Source organism: Wolffia australiana, chromosome 9, assembly GCF_029677425.1.
Source record: "Wolffia australiana isolate 7733 chromosome 9, ASM2967742v1".
NCBI lineage: Eukaryota > Viridiplantae > Streptophyta > Magnoliopsida > Alismatales > Araceae > Wolffia > Wolffia australiana.
Window position 1 is genome coordinate 8,429,713 of NC_135843.1, and position 20,077 is coordinate 8,449,789.

At 43.0% G+C, this 20,077-nt stretch overlaps 2 protein-coding genes across 3 annotated transcripts in view; both read left to right on the top strand.

The window, feature by feature from the left end:
* Positions 1-219: 219 nt before the first annotated feature.
* Positions 220-16,414, top strand: LOC144707447 (uncharacterized). Its single transcript, XM_078580557.1, has 19 exons — positions 220-595; positions 1,322-1,425; positions 3,103-3,189; positions 3,273-3,348; positions 3,452-3,526; positions 3,985-4,038; positions 5,502-5,561; positions 5,671-5,787; positions 6,440-6,534; positions 6,633-6,835; positions 7,097-7,194; positions 9,958-10,061; positions 10,139-10,304; positions 10,437-10,559; positions 10,739-10,821; positions 12,908-13,046; positions 13,128-13,157; positions 15,679-15,752; positions 15,827-16,414. The coding sequence occupies exons 1-19, from the start codon at positions 557-559 to the stop codon at positions 16,191-16,193; spliced, it is 2,094 nt and encodes a 697-aa protein (XP_078436683.1). The 5' UTR covers positions 220-556; the 3' UTR covers positions 16,194-16,414.
* A 439-nt stretch (positions 16,415-16,853) lies between these two features.
* The window catches only part of AIR9 (Outer arm dynein light chain 1 protein), a 39,057-nt gene continuing 35,833 nt past the window's right edge, over positions 16,854-20,077 (top strand). For both annotated transcript variants that reach the window (XM_078580555.1, XM_078580556.1), the window contains exons 1-8: positions 16,854-17,012; positions 17,110-17,858; positions 18,669-18,740; positions 19,023-19,088; positions 19,260-19,331; positions 19,429-19,494; positions 19,583-19,645; positions 19,715-19,780. In XM_078580555.1, coding sequence (XP_078436681.1) covers positions 17,115-17,858; positions 18,669-18,740; positions 19,023-19,088; positions 19,260-19,331; positions 19,429-19,494; positions 19,583-19,645; positions 19,715-19,780 — 1,149 coding nt within the window. In that variant the 5' untranslated portion in view covers positions 16,854-17,012; positions 17,110-17,114. The remainder of the gene's footprint in view (positions 17,013-17,109; positions 17,859-18,668; positions 18,741-19,022; positions 19,089-19,259; positions 19,332-19,428; positions 19,495-19,582; positions 19,646-19,714; positions 19,781-20,077) is intronic.

Sequence of the window (20,077 nt, forward strand, 5' to 3'; positions counted from 1 at the left end):
TCGTTGATATTTGCTGGAGTTTTGCCTAGTTTTTTAGGTGTAAGGATATAAATGTTTGTCCGTTGATATTTTTTTTCATAATTTCTCACGGCTTAATGCCAAGATTGAAGGAATGTGGGGTGAGTTAGGGAAAAGCCCTTTGAAAAAGAGGGAAATAGAAAAAAGGACTGAAAGATGGGAATTTACAAAAAATCACTTGTAGATCGGTTCTCTCCAGACCAGGCGGACCTAAGGCTATTCTTCTCTCTTCCCCTTCGTCCCTCTTCGCTGTCCCTCTCTTCCTCCTGCGACGGCGACTGCGACGAGAGATTCATAGCTCGTGTTCTTCGCCGGCTCTTCGCTTTTCCTCTCTCCTTTGCGCTCGTTTCTACTCCTACGGTTGGATTTCTCCTCGCTGCGATTCTTCCCTGTGATGTTATCGCTCTAGGGTTTGCGATAATTCCGGGAGAGGGGGCTTCTTCTCGTCCGATTTGGTCTACTGGGTCTGCCCTATTCGACGGATCTGATAAGCTAGACGAGCGCTCAGATCCGAGGATTCGAGCTCGGACGTGGCAAGATGTTCTGGCGTATGACTGGGCTGTCTACAGCCTCCCCGGTGAGTTCGTCTACTGTTTCTCGGAAATCGCCATTCATCTCCTCCCCCGGCTTTTTTTTTCTGTTCCTCGCTCTCGTCTTTCAAGTTTTGCTTTACGCCGGCGCTGTTGGGCTGATCGTGAAAAAGTGGGTTTTGTTATTGTTTGAGCGTTCTTTGATCTGTAGAGAAAATTTCTTCGCCATCGGTTATGTTTCTTGTCGAAACACCACTCTTTTGTTTGTCTCGAATTGTTCTTCTCTAGGATTTTGCTCCTTTTGTTATCGTTCATTTGCAGTGGGAGAAATATAGAATGTCAAACGACGTAAAACGGGGAAAGTTGAGTTTCCTGGCGCGTCGTGTTGTCTCAAAGTTGAATTTCGTCGTTTAGAATGTTCGTGTTGGTGTATTTAAGATGGGTGCAAATTATCGTAGATGGCAATAATGAATCTGACTTTGCGGAACATTTTATGGCATTATTTTGTGGTTTACTATTTATATGGAAGTTCGTTCTTTGATGCCTTGAATCTTGATCAGGGGAAGGTGGTTAGCATTTGCCTGTGCATTGATTACTCTGTATTATTCATGCTCATTGCGTTAGGGTTTTTGTCAACGTAAAAAAACATGTACTTTTTTTAAGAACTCCATAATCGGGATCTTTATTTCATTTCTTTGGTCTTGGGAATCTCCTTTTGTACCCGTACTTTTTCCTGAAGCCATCGTCTGATGATACCTTGATTCGAGTTTCAGGTGGATACCATATTGGACAAAGAAAATTACACTTTGGAGGAGCTGTTGGATGAGGATGAGATAATTCAAGAGTGCAAAGCATTAAATACTCGTCTGATTAACTTGTAATTGGCTAAATTTTTAATCTTTCTTTCATGTCATTTTCATGTTTACCATCGTTAAAATCTTGATTGATATAGAAAAAATCTATATTGAATTCATTTTTCTATAGAGCACGGGAATGTTTAGTTCTATTTTTAGGGCAACCTTTTCTTGTAGCGCTGAAATAATCGACTGTTTAATTCATTCTTTCGTGCTTTAGTGAAGTCGGATGGCGGGACACTAGTCACGACTATTTCCTTGCCTAGGTTGATAGTTTCTCTCTGCTGTTTGCCCAGCAGAATTGAATGTGAGATACATAGTAGAGGAGTAGCTAATTTTACGAGTTGACCTGTTTTATCTCTACTTGTCCGATTGCAATTTCAATGATGTATTGGCAAGCCAACGGGCTCGTAAGAGGAACTGGTCAGAGGATGAGGAACTGAAGTGGATCAAAGTCAAAGGATCTCTTTTATAGACTACGCGGAACTGGAAGTTGTTGATGCAAAGCTCAATTACACTTGAATCCGACCAAGGGAGCCACTTGTGCCTTTACTTTGGTCTGTCACCTGCAAATCAATGCGGATAAGCCTCTGATGTAACGCCTTGTGGTTGGTGAAGACGGGTTCCTTGTGGTTGGTGTAACGCCTTCCTGAAGGAACTGGTGAATACACTTCCCCTGTCAGAAACATCAATAACATTTGAAATATTGGTTTGAACCCATCGTTACAGTGAATACGTTGGCCCTTGCCATTTCTCCATTGAAATTCGACTTCAAGTTCAGGTTATGTCGTCTCTTCAGCCTCAGCCCAACATCAAGCCAATGCTGGACAATTCCGTTTTTGCCAAACTGAGTGTGTGGAAGTCATCGTCATGGATTTTGTCGCGTAGGTGGGATATCTGTTCTAGCAGGAGGAGGTGATAACCATGAATGCAGTGTTTGCAGTCGCCTGAAACCTTATTCAAAACATGCTCTGGCTGCCGAATCTGCATAAGATTTTTTAACTGAGGTGGAGGAGAAACAGGACCATGTGACTGTATGCTTCTCTCACTCCAGTGGTGAGCACTCGGCATACAAGATGCTACCAGACATCCGTCCTCTGGGCGTCGAAAGAGGCGATGGTAGTTGAAGCTCGTGGAATCGGAACATCAAATCTGAAGGTTCTAGGACTTTGTTATCGGTGCAGCAAGGACCTCCGCCTAATGGTGGTCACATATCAAACTGACCCAATCCTGTAAAGTCAACCCCATGGATGGGGAGGAGGAGGAAGATACACCAACTTAAGGATGTGTTTGTACTTAAAAAGTGGGGTATTTGAGACAATCCTCATTGTATCAAGGGGCATCTCTGTCTTTTCTTTCAAAAAAAAATCTCTCTTTTTGCTGCTCAGGGGTATTTTCTTCATTTTTATTAAGTCGGGTCTCCAGTATAGTTGTCTCTGATGGTTCTTCTCTCACCTTTTCGTTCTCTAACTATTCCGTTCTTCAGAACAAATTGTGTTCAAAATTTCATTTACAGTAACTGTATGAATCTCTTTCAAAAAAGACGTAAACTGTATGTATCATTTGTCATGTGTACTATTTTTGTCATAAATGACTCTTTTTTTTTGAACGAATGTCATAAAGGACTCTTTAATTAAAGTTATGTTGCATATTTTTTCCGACTTATTGGTGGGGCTCTCTGACAATGTTTCTTTTCACAGTCTGAGAGAAAGAACTCAAGTTGAGAGGCTGGTTCGACATATTGTGGAGGAATCGCCTGATGATGCTGAAAATAGGAATTCCTTCAAGTAACCTTTTGTAGATCCGTTCTCCATGAAAGCACGAGAAAAAGTGGACACTGACTTCGTTCCGTGTTTGTTGCTCTGTACAGGTTTCCATTCATTGCCTGTGAAATTTTCACTTGTGAGGTTGACATTATACTGAAAACTTTAGTGGAAGACGAAGAGGTCATTTTTTATGTTTTGAAAGTTTCCAGCTGTCACTTTATCTGTGAATTTGATCTTTCCATGTTTTTGATATACTTTTTGTATTCTTTTTGATGATGTGCAGTTGATGAATCTCTTATTTTCCTTTCTGATGCCTGGGCGTTCCCACAGCACGCTGCTGGCTGGTTATTTTAGTAAGGTATTTTTAATGTCAATAACTACTGAAATATCGTTTCTCCATGACTATTCATTTTTCTTCGTTCGGCATAGCAATTCTTCTATTGATAAGAACGTAGGTGTTCTTATCGTTGAGAGGGCGGGAAGAGAGGGAGAGAGAGCTACCATATCATCGACTTCAATTATGTCTTGTCTTCCGTCCTTCGAGGAGGGTGCTGGCTATTTAAAGAGAGAAAATGCTGGAAATGAAAAAGTGCCGAAATGATTTGAGTGTTCACTATGGGTGAAAATATGAAAGTGCTCCTAGGTACGATAGGGATTGTATCTTTTGTTTTTATCATCGAGTTTCATGGTTGGGCTTTGCCTCCTGTTTCATTTATGTTTCTGATTTTAATTTGATTCTATAATGTTTGGGAATGTGTTTTTTTCTTTTTTGGGACGTATTCTGACGATGTTCTTCTCTTTTCTCCTCTACCGTAGGTTGTTGTTTGTCTACTTTTGCGGAAAACTGTTTTATTTATGAACTACGTTCAAGTAAGTGTTCTTTTTTATCTTATGAAGTTTACCGTTGCGACATCTTTTTACCTTAAACGATCAAATTAGTTTTTACTCCCCGCAACTTAATATTTCTTCATTAAAAAAGCTAAAAAGGGTTTACGAGGTTGATAAGAATTGCTCATCACCAAATCTTAGTCCCTCAAGTTAAGTTTCATGTATACCTGATGGCATCCTTTTGGTTATATTTGTCCATAATATAATTCTATTTTCTATGGAACTCATTTTCATTGGGTTTCAAGGTTGTAAAAACTCCTTATATGTCAGGAAATGGAAGCGAAGGAGAGAGATTATAGGATAGGGAGAGTGAGTGAGTAGGAAAAAGAGAGATGAGAGCAGGGCTGTGGGATGATCCCACTGCCCTGGGAATTGTGAATGAGCAGTCCAAACTAATTTAACATCTAGTTTCCTAATCCTTTTACGGGTGTATTTTTGTTATTTCATCATCCCGCCGTCCTCAATAGAGGGTTGGAAGGAACTATTGGGGTCAAGTAAATCTTGTATGTTGGTGTCCACCGTGTCGTGCTCTTTTTTTTTTTTGAACAATAAAGAAGATCACCCAGCTTGGTGATCCTCCGTACACGAGGGCAGGAGGGATCTGGGCCAAAAACAAATGGCCCATCATGCCCCCCATACTCTCCACCTCAGCCAGGACCAAACCAACAAAACACACATCTCTCCACTTCATTAATAGCCCTGTCCACAGACATTGCCGTCCCCTTGAATACGACCTCGTTGCGGTGGGACCATATCACCCAAAGCATGCGAATCTCAGCCCCCGCTCCTTCTCATACCCACGTTGACGCCGCGGCAGTGTGGCCCATAAGACCGAGCTCGACGTAATCTCTGCTAGCCCCTGTCTAACCCATAGCGCCCGAGCGAGCCGACATTGGAAAAAAAGATGCTCGCACTCCTCTTCCTCCTCGGTACACAGAAGGCACAATGATGATTCAGCTGGGAAAAACCTTCGATGTCTCACGCGGGTCATTGTCCGCTTCCTGGCGAGCATCCAGTCAAACACCATAACCTTTAGAGGTATCTTTTGCCTCCAAATTGAGCGACACACCGTGTCGTGCTCTTGCTGGTGATATCCACTCAATTGGAATCACCTCTCCGAGGGGACATCCACTCTGCCCGCCTACCATCTTCCTCTTGACGACATTCATCCTGCCTATACCTCTCTCTATTCCCCCTTTTACGATACAAACTAGAATGTTCGTGCCAGTAGGAAACCTGCTGAAAAATTATAGGGGGACCTCTACACTCAACAAAAGTCAATCATCGTGACTACTTTTTTTGCCGTTGACATTTTTTTTGACAGTGCAAAGGATCTCAAGAAATGGACATGATTTGCCTTTACGTGTTTACATATTTTTCTTAAACATTCTATAATTTCATTGTCCATCTCTTACTGTCGCATCACTGTTTTGTTTCAATTCCAGGGCCATCAGGAGATATTTTCCCGACTTGTTGATCTCATAGGGATCACTTCCATCATGGAGGTTGGCGATGCTTTCTCGTGCAAAAAAACTTCCTCATTTCTCTTTTCCAAAATTATTTCTTTGGTTATGAATTCTGCAGTTTGTAACTATCCAATAATGCCTCCTACAGATATTGATTCGGCTTATTGGCGCCGATGAGCACATGTATTCTAACTATATGGATGCAATGCAATGGCTGGAAAACACCGATGTGCTGGAGATGATTGTGGACAAGTTCAGCTCATCTGTGAGTGTTGTTGACTTTCTTTCTATTCAATTCTAATTTTTTTGCTTGACTCTTCATTAATCTTCATTTTACATGTTTATTTCTCTCATGATGCCATACAAAAAGCAATATCCTGTGTCAATATTCACAAATTATCAGAAAGCTGACACTCCAAAATAGGCATCTAGAACCTGCCATCGTCATTGGCCATTTCAGTATCGTCATTATCTGTAGGAGGCATTTCAGTATCATCATCTGCCTGAAGACGGATAATGATGGCGATTGCGTCATCTGAGCGAGGTTCACAAATGGACAATGTGGAGACGTGTTGGTGATTTTGTCTAGTCATCGTCATTGCCATCCTCATGCAAACAAATGACGATGAAGATTCCGTCATTGTTTCTTGTGACCTGAGCAAGGTTAACAAAGATACAATGAGGAGAGGCGATGACAAATTTGTTTTGTCATCATTATCCTGTCTACGACGAATGCCAGTATGAATTCAATCAAAGGCCTCTCGTCATTATCATCGGTGATGGAGAAGGCTACGAATTTCTCAATGGATTTCTAAAGATGTGAATCCTTTTCCTATCCAGTTTCACAATTCTAAAATCTTATCGCCTCATTGACCGTGATTTAATTGTTAAGATACATTTATGGGAATTTAATGCAGGATTGTCCCGAAGTACATGCCAATGGAGCTGAAACTTTGTGTGCAATTACTCGCTATGCTCCTCCTGGGCTTTCTGCTAAAATCTACAGCCCTAGGTGCCTTTCTTTATTCCCATTTTAATGAACTTGAGCTGTTTTTTCAATCTGTAGCCACGAAATTCATCAACTTCAGACGACGTTTGACCTATTTTCAGCTTTGTGGGGAGGTTGTTTCGTCATGCCTTGGAAGGTTCCAGGCCGAAGTCTGTTCTGGTCCACTCTTTGACCGTTTGCATCTCGCTGTTAGACCCCAAACGGTTGGTTTCGAGTTCGTATACTTCGTACCGAAATTATATGAACTACGGTTCACCAGTATCAGCCAATCCGGAGATGGTTGATGGAATGCTCGAGAGTATTGGTGAGTGACTGCTTGGGTCAGTGAGTACTTTCATATAATTTTCTGGGCATGACAGAACGAATTCTTGGTCAAATTTCCTGCTCTAATTCTGTTTTAGAGAGAGAGAGGGTAGTGAAAGAAGAGAGTAGAGAGAGGGAGGTACATATAGAGAGTGGGTAGAGTCAGCCTGAGAGTAATGAGAGGAAGGATGGATTAAGCAAGAGAGTAGAGAGGGATATTGTTTTAATGAAGCACTCAGAAGTAATTTGGACATAATTTCAGGCGAACTCCTAAAATTGTTGGATATTTCATCCGCTGAAACTGTGTTGCCCACTACTTATGGGAGCTTGCAACCTCCTCTGGGGAAGCACCGTTTGAAGGTACTTGACTATTTTTCGTTCTTCCAACTTTATTTTTATCCTGGTATAAGTATTCAATGTTTCTGTATTCGAATTTGCGTGGATACAATTTTTTTTTTGAAATAAGGATAGCGGAGATCACACAAAGTCGGTGACCTTCCCAGTGAGATAAAAATATAAATGATAAGTACATGAAGGGCCTAAAAGGCCGTCCAGGGCCTTGGCCTTGGGATTTTACACCATGCAACAGTAAAACCCGCGGCTGCTTGTATCACCGCATCCGTCGATGCTTCCCGTTCATTGAAGATGACTTCATTCCTGTGCAGCCATAGTGCCCATAGCACTGCGAAGGGCCGAACCTGTCCAGCTCGCCCCCTAGGTGCTCCATTTTGTAGTGAGTCCCAAAACGCCACCTCTGATGAGATATCCACCCCCTTGAGTGGCTCACAGGTCCATACCGTTCGGGCAAAGGAACAATCAAAAAAGAGGTGAGCGCAATCCTCATCACCGTTTGCACACATAGCACACAATGCCGAAGCTTCTGGGAGCCATCTCCTCCGAAAAACCTTCGTCACTATTCTTCGTCAGTGGTGCAGCCAACAGAATATTTTCACCTTAAGGGGAAACTTTTGTCTCCATATGGTGCGACACGTGTAAAGTATCCTCGGTTCCTCCCCTTCCTGTCTGCGGCTAAGCTTCGCATAAGCATCTCGAACATAAAAGGATGCGCCTATCCACTTCCACCCATCCTGTATCCCTCCTCGCGGATATAGGTGGATTAGTGTTTGTTGCAACCTTGTATAGTCTTCCAGTCTTTGGTCGGATAAGGTGTCGCCTAGGCGTGGGGTCCATGTGCCATCCCAACACTTGCTCACTGTGGCATGGGGGGTCCTTGGAAGGGCATACAAGCATGGGAATTTTGTCTTCAATGTGCCCAGGGGGATCCATGCGTCTAGCCAAAACCGAAATGACGTGCCATCTCCGAGCTTGGCTTTGAAGAAATCACGTAGTTAAGGAAACACATACCTCAACCCTTGCCAAAATGCTGAAGCTGCTCAGACTGGATATCCGCGAACTTCCCAGTTCAAGCTCGAGCCATACATGTCTTTCAAAACTAGTGTAGCCATCGATGTATCCTGTCCCATAAGTCTGTACACCCACTTGGCCAGTAATGCTAGGTTGAGATCTTGTAATTTAAGAACTCCTAGTCCCCCCAAGCGAACTGGTCTGCATACAATATCCCATGCTTATGCTTATGCGAGATGCTTCTTGGTTCCCACTGGTAGTTTCAACACTGAGAGGTAGAAAATAGGTATTGCTGACAGCACGTGGCGTAGAAGCACCAATCGTCCCCCCCGATAACACTCTGCTTTGCCATCCCTCCAACTACCGCTCTATCTTCTCCACTACTGGATGCCAGTCTATAGCTTTGATCCGACCCCCTGTCAATGGAAGACCCAGATATTTCATGGGAAGTGTACCACTAGGTGTCCCCAAGGCTCTAGAACAGAGAGCTTCCTCCTCTTGCGATAATCCGAACGCGACAAAGGCTGATTTGGCACGGTTAATGTGTAGTCCCGAACAGTCTGCGAAAAGGTCAAGTAGGATGGATAGATTTTGGCCTCCTCCTCAGCCCCCTCTATGAAAAAGGTGGTATTGTCCGCATATTGTAGAAGAGGAATACCTGCGGGGAAACTTGGGTTCCGAAAACCGTTTAGCAGACCATTGGAGCAAGCCTCTATTGGAAAGGGCATCCACGGCCAAGACAAAAAGTCGCGGGTCTAGAGGGCATCCTTGTTGCGGTTGAATCCAATCTCCTTCAGGGCATCCATTCACAAGCACCACAAAAGAGTGGGATGTAATACATCTTTTCGTCCATCCTACCCATTTGGCTGGAAAACCACGACGCCTTAGAGAGGCCCATGAGAATTCCCAGTCAAGGCAGTCGTATGCCTTTGCAAAATCAACTTTCCATATGAACCCTCTAACTTTCAATCTTTTCCATGTGGTCAAGATTTCTGATGCAACGACTGCACCATCAATCAGTTGTCTCCCAGGAATAAAGGCAGATTGAAAAGGACCTACCAAGTCACCTATCACTTCCCTGAGCCGATTGGCCAAGACCTTGGCTATGATAAGATATATGGAATTGGATAGCGCTATAGGTAGAAAATTTCCCACTCTAGTAGCTCCTTGACATTTTGGGAGGAGAACCAAATAATCACGATTGATTTTTTCCAACCCAAAGTTTCCTTGTCGAAATTCTTCCACCGTAGCCGTTACCTCTGCCTTGATTGTCTCCCAAAAGACATTAGAAAAGAAGACTGGGAGGCCATCAGACCGCAGGGCTCCTTCCCCATTTAGTCCCTTGATTGCAGCAAGGACTTCTGTTTCTGAGAAAGGACGCACCGGGTCTCTCTGCTGTGTTGCATTTAGTCTTCTTTTAGAATGCTCTATTAAGGTTTACTTGTTGAGCATTTAGTCTTCTCTGCTATGTCGCATTTGCGTGGATACAATGCTCTAAAGCTTTTAAATAAAACATCAATTAAGGTTTCCTTCGTGCTTACTACATTCCACTAGTTTTAGAAACGTGGTGTATTTGTGTTCACTTGATTGCCTCCAAAACTAGGCCACCAATGATTGACCTTGTTTTCTATCTAACGTATCAGAAATTGACCACCTACCTCTTGAATCTGTGAATTATTATTATTATTATTATTTCGAAAAATAAAGGGAAGGTCTCACCTCGTGTATATTTGAATTATTACTGTATAATCTTTTCAGGTAGTTGAGTTTATTGCCGTTCTTTTGACCACGGGTAGTGAAGCTGCTGAAAAGGTCTTGATTGACTTGGGGGCAATCAAACGTATCCTCGATCTTTTTTTCGAGTGAGTTTACCTTTTACATGAGTTTATTTTTATCTTTCTATGTTGGCGCGTGTGCCTTGATACTGACACAATCGCAGGTACCCTTTCAACAACTTCTTACATCATCACGTGGAGAATATTATAATCTCATGTTTAGAGAGCAAGAGGAATTTACTTCTTGAGCATCTACTAGGAGAATGTGACATTATCCACAAAATTCTGGAAGCAGAGAAAAAAGCGTCACTGTCATTGAATTCCGAAGGGGTAACCTTAGTTTTCTAATTTGCTTTTTATTGTATATTTTGAAAGAAAACTGTTTTTGTTCTTGATGCATATTCTTTTATTCAAAAAAAATATTGATGCGTACTCTGAAGTATAGACCTATTTTTTGTGTAGCCAACAAAGTCTGCAGATGGAAGGTGCCCTCCTAGAATAGGGAATATTGGGCATATAACGCGCATTGTAAACAAGCTTGTTCAGTTGGAGAGCAGCAATGCTCTCATACAAACACGTTTGCAGGTATATTTCTTTATTTTTCTGCTGTTTTATTTTCTCTCAAGAAGTATTATTCCTGCTTTTTCAAGAGAAGAAAATATTTATCTTATGGAATATTTAATGAAATTTGAAATCATCGATGCAGCCATCAAAAATCATATTTTTCGAATAATTAAGACGGTTCATTTGGGTTTCCTTTGTAGAATAATGATGAGTGGACGGATTGGCATGCAAACGTGTTAATGAAACGCAATGCGGTGGAAAATGTCTACCAGTGGGCTTGTGGGTAAGTCTTTACTTTCTGATTTGTTTGCTGGTTTTTATTTCCTCGGTCATAACTTATACAATTGTTTTTTATTGTGGGAAAGTTGCAGTTAATGTTGAAAATTTCTCTATTAAAGAAATGATTTATGTATTGACGAATACAAATAAATTGCTTTCCTCTCCCGGGATGCATTCATTTGTTTTTTAATGGGATCGAATTGTATTTAAAGTTGAACTTTTCTCTGTCAGAGGAAAAGGGTTTTTTATTTACAAATCTAATAATTTTCTTTCCCCTCCTGGAAGTTATTCATTTGTTTTTCAATGTGGGACAACTGTAAATAAGTTTAACCTTTCCTCAATTAAAGTTTTTTTTTGAAAAACATATGAGGCGGTCACCCGAACAAATCTGTAACCACCTGACAGGTACATGGTTCGAGCCCTAAGACTCTATTACATGTATATGTTTTTGTCTTCCCTCTTCATCCCCGTCACGAGGAAAACCATGATGCTACGAGACCTTCTATCTCATGGGCGATCCCGTATGTAGAGGCCTTCCCCCCTCGGAAGATCACCTCATTTCTGTGTAGCCAGATTCCCCAAAGCACTGTCAACGCTTGGCCCCCCACTTCTCTATGTCTGGGACCGGTCCTCTGCATGGACTCCCAAAAAGCCTCTTCTGATGACATGTTCACTGCCAACTGTGCTTTGGTGACACAAACTGTGCATGCAAAAGGACATCCAGAAAAAAAAATGATTACAATCTTCATCATCTCTCGTGCACGACACGCGTACCGTCGGGGCATCTGGATACATCCTCTTGAGAAAGACGCCGGTCATCAGTCTCTTTCGGAGCAAGAGCCACCCAAAAATCTTGGCCTTAAGCGGAACCTTAAGATGCCAGATGGCTCGACATGCTTGGATCATATTTTTGTCTTCCTCGTTGCCCTGTCGGATCCGTGCATAGGCTTTCCCCACTAAGAAAGGAGCTATTGTCCAATCCCAGCCATCTAATTCCCCCAGGTTAGGGCGGATCTGATCTAGGGCTTGTTGCAAGCCAGAGAAATCAGTTAGTCGTTGGTCTGACAAGGCACCTTCAACCCTCGGATTCCAGGTACTGTCCCAGCATTCACCTTCTGTAGCCTCGGGGCATTGCGCGAGTGCAAATAGCCGAGGGAATGCTTCTCGCAAGGGGCCGCGCGACGACTAGGGGTATGTCCAGAATTTAAATAGAGAGCCATTGCCTATGCGGACAGAGTAAAACTCCCAAACCTTGGGGAAGATTTGTCTGAGGCCTTGCCAAAATGCTGACGCCCCCTTTATTGGTCTATTTTCTCATCCCAGTTCAATCCCGACCATACTTGTTGTCAATAATTGTGAAGATCGTTGAAGTACAGAAAGTGGAGAAAGAAGATAAGAAAAGAAGATAATATTATTTCACTAAAAAAGATACATGAAAAATGATCTACATCCAGTACTTATAGCGGCTGCCTGGGCAGTTGCCAAATGGCTATTTAACGGCTAGTTCTTACTAGCCGTTAGTTTTTGCGGTGAGCCCCACTTATCGCCTGATATTTTCTTCTAGTGGGGCCCGATAGAGCTCCTCGTGGATTTGGACCATTTTCTTTGGGCTTGGACTAATGTCTTTGGGCTTGGACTAATGTGGCGCATATTTTTCAACACTTGTCTCTCAAGATCCGTATGGTGAGGTCATCGCTTGGTTGCATGATCTAGTCTCCCACTTTGCTAATAATGCCGTATTCATGCTTTGGATATGCAATACTCTGGCCGATTCCAGTAGGCATCTTGAATACAGAGATAAAATATAGTGGTTTATTTTATTAGTCAAAACTAATTTTTTTCTTTGCTCTGCTAGAAAGCATGCATTAATTTTTGGTGCGGTCAAATCGTTATTAAAGTTGAACTTCTCTCAATTAGAGAAAAAGTGATTTTTATTTATTATACTTATAATGTTCTTTTGTCGTCCGGAAATCACTCCTTTGTTTTTAATTGTGGGAGAATCATAGGTAGTTGAACATTTCTGAATAAAAGAAATATTTTTAATATATAAATCCTAACAAAATGGTATTTCTGTCCGCTATTTTTGACAGGCGTCCCTCAGCTATGCAAGACCGTAACAGAGACAGTGATGATGAAGATCCGAGAGACAGAGATTATGACGTGGCAACTCTTGCCAATAACCTCAGCCAGGCCTTCCGCTACGATATCTACAGCAACGATGATGTGGAGGTACTCACCTTTTTTATTTTCATTTTTCATCTTTTATGTTAAATTCAGCCCTAAGTGGTCTGCATTTTATGATGTCTTCAGGGCCACGGGCAGCTGGAGAGAGACGACGAGGTTGGTCACTTCTCCATTTTCTAATATTTGGGAGGCCTTTTGGATATAGTTCAGCACCACGGTTTGCGATGGTCTGATAACATGTGGAGCGTGGTTGCACTGTGTGGTTCGATTTCTCGAACAGCACTTCGTGCAACCCGCAGAGCATTTCCCTTGAGAGCGCGCCGACCCTCTGGTGGAGCGATTGTGTGATTCCTGGGCGGTTCGGTTTTGTTGATTTCTCGCGTTTTTCATCTCTCTCTATCTTCTCCTTGTTTCTGTCTCTATCTTTCACTCTTCTCCTGCTCATCTCTCGTCTCTCTCTCTCTCTCTCTTCTTGCGCATCTCTCTCATCTCTCTCTCCTCTCGTTTCTCGTCTATCATTTTCTCCTTCTCATCTCTCTTATCTCGTTCTTGCTCGTTTCTTGTCTATCCTTTTCTCTTTGCTCATCGCTCATATCTCTCTTTCGTTCTCATTTATCGACAATCTTTTTCTCGTTGCTCATCTCTCTTATCTCTCTCTTTCTCTCATGTTTCTCGTCAATCTGTTTCTCATTGCTCATCGCTCTTATTTCTCTCATTTTCTCTCCCGTTTCTCGCCAGTCTTTTTCTCGTCGCTCATCTCTCTTATCTCTCTCGTTCTTTCTCGTTTCTCGTCAATCTTTTTCTCGTTTCTCTTCTCTCTCTTGTGTGTGTCTCTCTCTTGTTCCTCATCTCTCTCTCTCTCATTACTTCCCTCTCTTGTTATCCCTCTTATTTCTTCTTTTCTCTCTATTGTTAGTCATCTCTGTCTCTTTTGTTGCTCGTCTCTCTTTCACATTGCTCATCTCTGTCTCTCTCTCTCTCTCATTTCTTCCCTCTCTCGTTATCCTTCTTATTTCTTCTTTTCTATCTTGTTAGTCATCTCTGTCCCTTTTGTTGCTTGTCTCTTCTCTTTCACATTGCTCATCTCTGTCTCTCTCTCTCTCTCATTTCTTCCCTCTCTCGTTATCCTTCTTATTTCTTCTTTTCTCTCTCTTGTTAGTCATCTCTGTCTCTTTTGTTGCTCGTCTCTCTTTCACATTGCTCATCTCTGTCTCTCTCTCTCTCTCATTTCTTCCCTCTCTCGCTATCCTTCTTATTTCTTCTTTTCTCTCTCTTGTTAGTCATCTCTGTCTCTTTTGTTGCTCATCTCCCTCTCTCTCTCATTGTTCATCTCTCTTTTCTCTCTCTCTGTCATTGTTCATCTCTCTTTTCTCTCTCTCTCTCATTGCTCATCTCTCTTTTCTCTCTCTCGCCCTGCTCATCTCTCTCGTATCTCTCTCTCTCTCATATTGTTTCTCATCTCTCTTTCTCTCTTTTGCAATGCTCATATCTCTATGTCTTAATGTTTCTCATTGCTCCTCTCTCTTATCTCTCTCTTGCCTTGCTCATGTCTCTCTTATCTCTCTCTACTGCGTTGCTCATCTCTCTCTCTCTATTGCGTTGCTCATTTTTCCCTTATTTCTGTCACACGGATTTTGTTGGTCATTCTTTCTCTCTCATTGTTCATCTTTCTCATATCTCTCTCTCTCTCTCTCTCTCTCTCTCTCTCGTTTCTAGTTGCTCATCTCTCTCTGGTGGGTTGGAGGGGCGCGCAGCTCAGATTTCTGCCTCACAACCTCCCTCACTTACGATGCAAGGGGTTTGTGGCAGTCTGGAAATTTGCCCACATTGGGTGAATTTCTGCAACATCCATAGTAGTAATGTTTTGCAAGTGGATCGCAATCGGTCCCCCGTTCCATCCCTCACCATCATCAGTCATCCCTCCTGACATTGGAATGGGAAATGAGCAAAAGCCTACTTGCCTTTTGTTTCCATTCCATTCCGTCATCAAACACTGGTATTGCAGACCCTATGATGGCTGACTATAGTTCCGGATCGTCCCGGACGTGGGCGATGGACGGGACAGGACGAATTTCATCCCGTCCGACGTCCAGAGTAAGTTCAGGGACGAAGGACGGGATGATTTTTTATCCAACGATAAAAAAACCGTCCCGTCCAGTCCTCCCCGGACGAATTTTCGTCCCTAAATTTGTCCTGGACAAAAAAAACCCATTTTATATTTTTAATATATTAATATAATTTTTTTCAAGTTTTTTAGGGAATTACTGAGGAGATAGAATGCAAAGGGACATATGTACAATTATTTCTGAGTGGAGTCCATTTGCGCGCACCTAAAAGTACAGGGACTTTGATGCTAATTGTCATTGTGAGGCCACGTGGCAACATCTCAACCGTCGGATGTGAATCCAGCGGGTTTCCGTCCAGATTCGTCCGTCCATCATCCGAAACCTCCGGACGGACGGGTTTTAGTCCCACGGGACGAAAACCATCCCGTTTGGGGGTCCCAGGGATGAATTTTCGTCCCAAAATTCGTCCATATCCTCGGAGCGGACGATTTTTTCGTCCCGGGATGAAAAGATCGTCCCGTCCGCTTCCCTGCACCATATGGATGACAGACCAAAATGCTCTTCCATCCGGTCTCATCCAGTCCGTCCTGTTGACAAGTCTTACTCTACAGGATGTCTACTTCGACGACGAGTCCGCAGAAGTCATCATCTCTTCCTTGCGTCTACGGGACGACCACCAGGACACGTACCCCCTCCCCCATTCTCTCTCCAATTTCTCTCTGCCCTCTTTCTCTCTCTAACCTCTATCAGTACTGGCAGGGGGTCTCTCTTCACCAACTCCAACTGGTTCACCTTCGAAGACGACAGGGCGGTGCATGAACATGCAACGGTGACTCTGGGCTCGCCGTCTCCGAGCCCTGATGGTGACGACGACGCCTCTCGACTGGCAGCTGCGGACGACAGCACTGCGATAGAGAATCTAGAGAACGGGGTCGCCGATGTGGCCGAGGACCCGAAGCCGCCGGAGTGGGTGGAGTGGAGAGAGACAACCGCTGCGGCCGCCGCTGACGTGGCGGAGGACCCGTCGGATAATTCTCATCGTGGGGGAACAGTCGAGGCCGAGCCAGCCAAGGCGACGGTGGCGACGACGGCGGTTGTGGCGGCGGGGTCGGCGACGGCGGAGTGAAAGGTCAGCTTAGCCTTGTACATCTGGATCAAGGGGTTTCTCTGTCTTGCCACCTCTCTCTCTCTCTCTCTCCTGTTCTTGTCCCTTGTTTTGCTGTACTTCTGGGTATTTCCTTTTTTTTTTTCTTTGATTGCCTCGTTCTATTCATTTAATGTAATTCTTCAAAAAAACTCACTCTGGTTGCTCCTTTTTACCCTTTCACTTGGCCCTTAGAATATTCCTATGCAAGTCTCCACTGAAAAATGAATTTTTTTTTTCAAATATAAAGATCCCAACCAGGTCAAAAATGTGATTAGTTCTCTAAAAACAACTGTTAAACACTCTTTTTAGATCAGGCAGACGATGCAACCGTTAACTTGGGATATCTATGCTTGCTCCATGCGGAAAACTATTTTAATCGGATGGATCTAGGGCACGGATAGATCTATCTACGATAATTAAAAACAGAATCGTTTTAGAATTGTTTTGGGTAATAGATAAGATGGATAGGATTAAGGCCCATTATTGAAGTTCAGATCTGACCGTCCAGCTAGCCACGTGACGACTCGACCGGTTACAACAGTGAATCTGGAAATTTGACCGTAAGGGTGTTTTGGTCATTTCATATAAAACGTGGGTCCCGCGCTACGCTGGACTATAAAAACTGTTCAGTTGGTCCACAGTCGATCGCTTTGCGTTTAATCTTCCCTATTCTTTTCTTCTCTCCGGCGGCTGATTTCTTCTTCAATCTCTCTCTGAGATCTGACAACGATCTGGCGGAAGAGGCGAAATTTGTTAAGATTGAGCTCTTCAGCAGCGGGGAGAGCCGGCATTACTGCTGTAAGTCGGAGAAATTTGGCGTTCTTTGATGGAATTTTGGGAAATTATCGTTGATTTTGCGGTTTCTTTGGGGTGAGAATCAGTTTTTTTGTTGCAGGAGTGATGGAAGCTGGTTCTCCCGGCGATGCGGAGGTTTCCGCTAAGGTTAGCGAGAAGAAGAAGCCGTCCAAAACGAGTGTGTCTGATTTTGCGAGGCCTACTGTGTCGTCTTCTAGGAGGAATGCCGATGGATCCGAGTTGAGTGCGGTCAAGCCACGGGTCGCTTCAACGAAGTCTTCTTCCCCTGTTACTCCAGATGGGTCTTTGGTGAAGAGGAGAAATAGCACCGGTGGGTTGCCGGAGAGGCAGAAATCTGTTGCTGCGCTTCCTACGCCGCTTGAAGGTGCTGCTTCATTATCTGGGAAGAAGGTTTCTACTCCGGAGCCTGTTAAGACGGCGACATTGGCGAGCAGAAGGTCTTCATTGTCTTCTGCAAGCTCGAGGGTGTCAACTCCAGAAGTGAAGAATACTGCATTACCGGCAGCACGGTTGGCAGCCAAGCTAGAGAGCGTCAAGGGAGAGTCTGCAAAGAAGGTTTTAGCCAAGAATTCTGCTTCCCACTCTGCTTCAAAGAGTGTTTCATCCACGCCCCCTGGTAATCAGAAGAAGGGTAGTGCTCGTTCTGGAATCTCTACTTCCAAAGCTTCTCCAGCATCGGCTCGTTCGCCAGTGGTCTCTGGGGGTGCGAAAGCGGGGTCGGCTGAGAAGGTTTCTTCGGTGGAGAAGGAGAAACCTTCTCCTAAGGAGACTGCAGAGCCACAATTAACTGTGCCTCCAGTGGTGGAGGCTAAGTCTACTGATGATGTGGTATGCTTGCTTAAATACGTCAAATTTCAGTGCTTTGTGTTGTTTCTTATGATCTGGTTGTTTTTTTTAGCCAATCAGTGGAAGTTGTTTTTACCATGTTGGTTAACATTCATGATTGAGACCTGGGGTAGGTCTCCATTTGGAATGATATTGGAAGATAGTGAGTGGGAGGTAGAAAAAGATAGAACAAAGCAAACCAGTTGGATCCGTGACAAGCCTGTCTGGTCGCATCGTTAAGGTGCTTCAATCACGCACGGTATCGAATACTTTGTCCCTAAGCTAATTCGTCTTCCCATTCCTGTCTTGAGCTAATGTGTTTGTCGAGTATCTCCATAGCTCAATAAGCGTGGTAGTAGATAGCGACGATAGATAGGTGAGTTTCCCCTGCCTCTTTTGGGCCTGCACAAAAAAATGGAAAGCCCATTACGTAGAAGGGGAGGGCTATCCTTCGGCTTCAGTCTTCGATGTGAGTCCCCTGGGTCCCATAGCCTGGTGGTCCAGAGGCTAGGACCAGATGGACCCTGGGTTGGGCAGTGGCAGGACCCAGGACTTGGCTGTGGACCGGACAACGGATAACCCGAGGGGTTTGAACCAAGTCTGAATTCCCGATGAACTGCAGCTGGGCAGTGAACTGGTTATATTTTCAATTTCAGTACTTTGTGTTGTCTCTTATGATCTGCTTGTTATATTTTACCAACCATTTGCAATTTCTTTCAATTCTATTCGTTAAGATTTAGTATTCTTCAAAATTGAGTGGATTCCAACGATCCATGAGATATCCTAAGACCTCTTGGTATCTATTCTTCTCAGAGGTTGGATCTTCGAGGACACAGGATTAAAAGTCTCAATTCCAGTGAGTTGAACCTGTCACAAAACTTAGAGGTAAGCTTATGATCTTTCTTTTCTTTTATGATATTCATTTTTCTTCCGGCAATGAGGAAAATAGTTTCATGATTACTTGACTCACATTTTGAAGATCTTATTCCCTGAACATTGGGCTTCATTCTGCAATATTTATTTGGTTATGATATGTTATCAAACTTTGGAACTGGGCAGGGCCTTATTAGCCTCTTAATGTTTGTTGAAGTCCTTGGGTTGGTGTCTTTTTGAATGCTTATTTCTATTAAATCGTATTATCGATAAGTTGTGTTTTTATCTCTGCAGTTTGTGTATCTGAGGGACAATCTCTTATCATCTATAGAGGGAATTCAAGCGCTACAGAGAGTAAAGGTGCAAAAGACGTCTTCTTTTATTGCATTTTGTTAATACTCCTATTAGCACCAGTTTTTTACTGAAAAACACAATCACATTCATTTGCATGGCTCAATAACATTTTAAGATTTTGAGATTTGAGTTTGACTGGAATGTTGGTCATTGCGTTGTATTCTTATTTGTCCCTAGGTGCTTGATTTGAGCTTCAATCATTTCAAAGGAAATGGATTTGAGCCGCTGGAGAATTGTAAAGCACTCCAGGTATGCACGTTCTAAGATTTGATTAGTCCGTGTAAAAAGTTGTTTTTTTAATTCACAGTCATTCAAATGCGCAATAGTGGTAACCTTGATTGTGCAGCAACTATACTTAGCTGGAAATCAAATAACTTCGCTGGCCAGCCTGCCGGAGCTTCCAAACTTAGAAGTATGCAACAAATTATCCACGCCCAGATACTGTTTCCCCTTAAGGGCATTTCAATTGAGTTTTTTTTTCTGAAACTATCTTATTTCAGTTTCTTTCGGTTGCACAAAACAAATTGAAATCCCTTTCCATGAAATGCCAGCCCCGTCTGCAGGTCTGTATGGGTACGTTTTTTTTCCAGCATGTCGTAGTTTGGTCATTTGATAGCTTTTCTTCTTCTCAGGTGCTCGCTGCTAGTAAAAACAAAATATCTACTCTGAAAGGGTTCCCTCATTTACCCGTTCTTGAGGTTAGCTTCCTTTTGTTAATCTTTCACTAACCTAGTTTCCATTGAAATATCTTCCCAAGTTTATTTCATCATGTAAACACAATCTGTAGCGTTTATTTTTCTGCCCAAGGTTTAGTATGATAAAAAATGGGAATATGTAATCTTGAGGATCTTTTGCCGGGTCTTTAGCTATAGCTAGTCAAGATACAACTTGATATTTCATCTTCTGCTTTCAAACACGGATTGCACATCTGTGGGGACTATCTGCCGGCTATCAGTTTAGATTTATTAATAAAGATATGATGCTTTCTGCAAAAT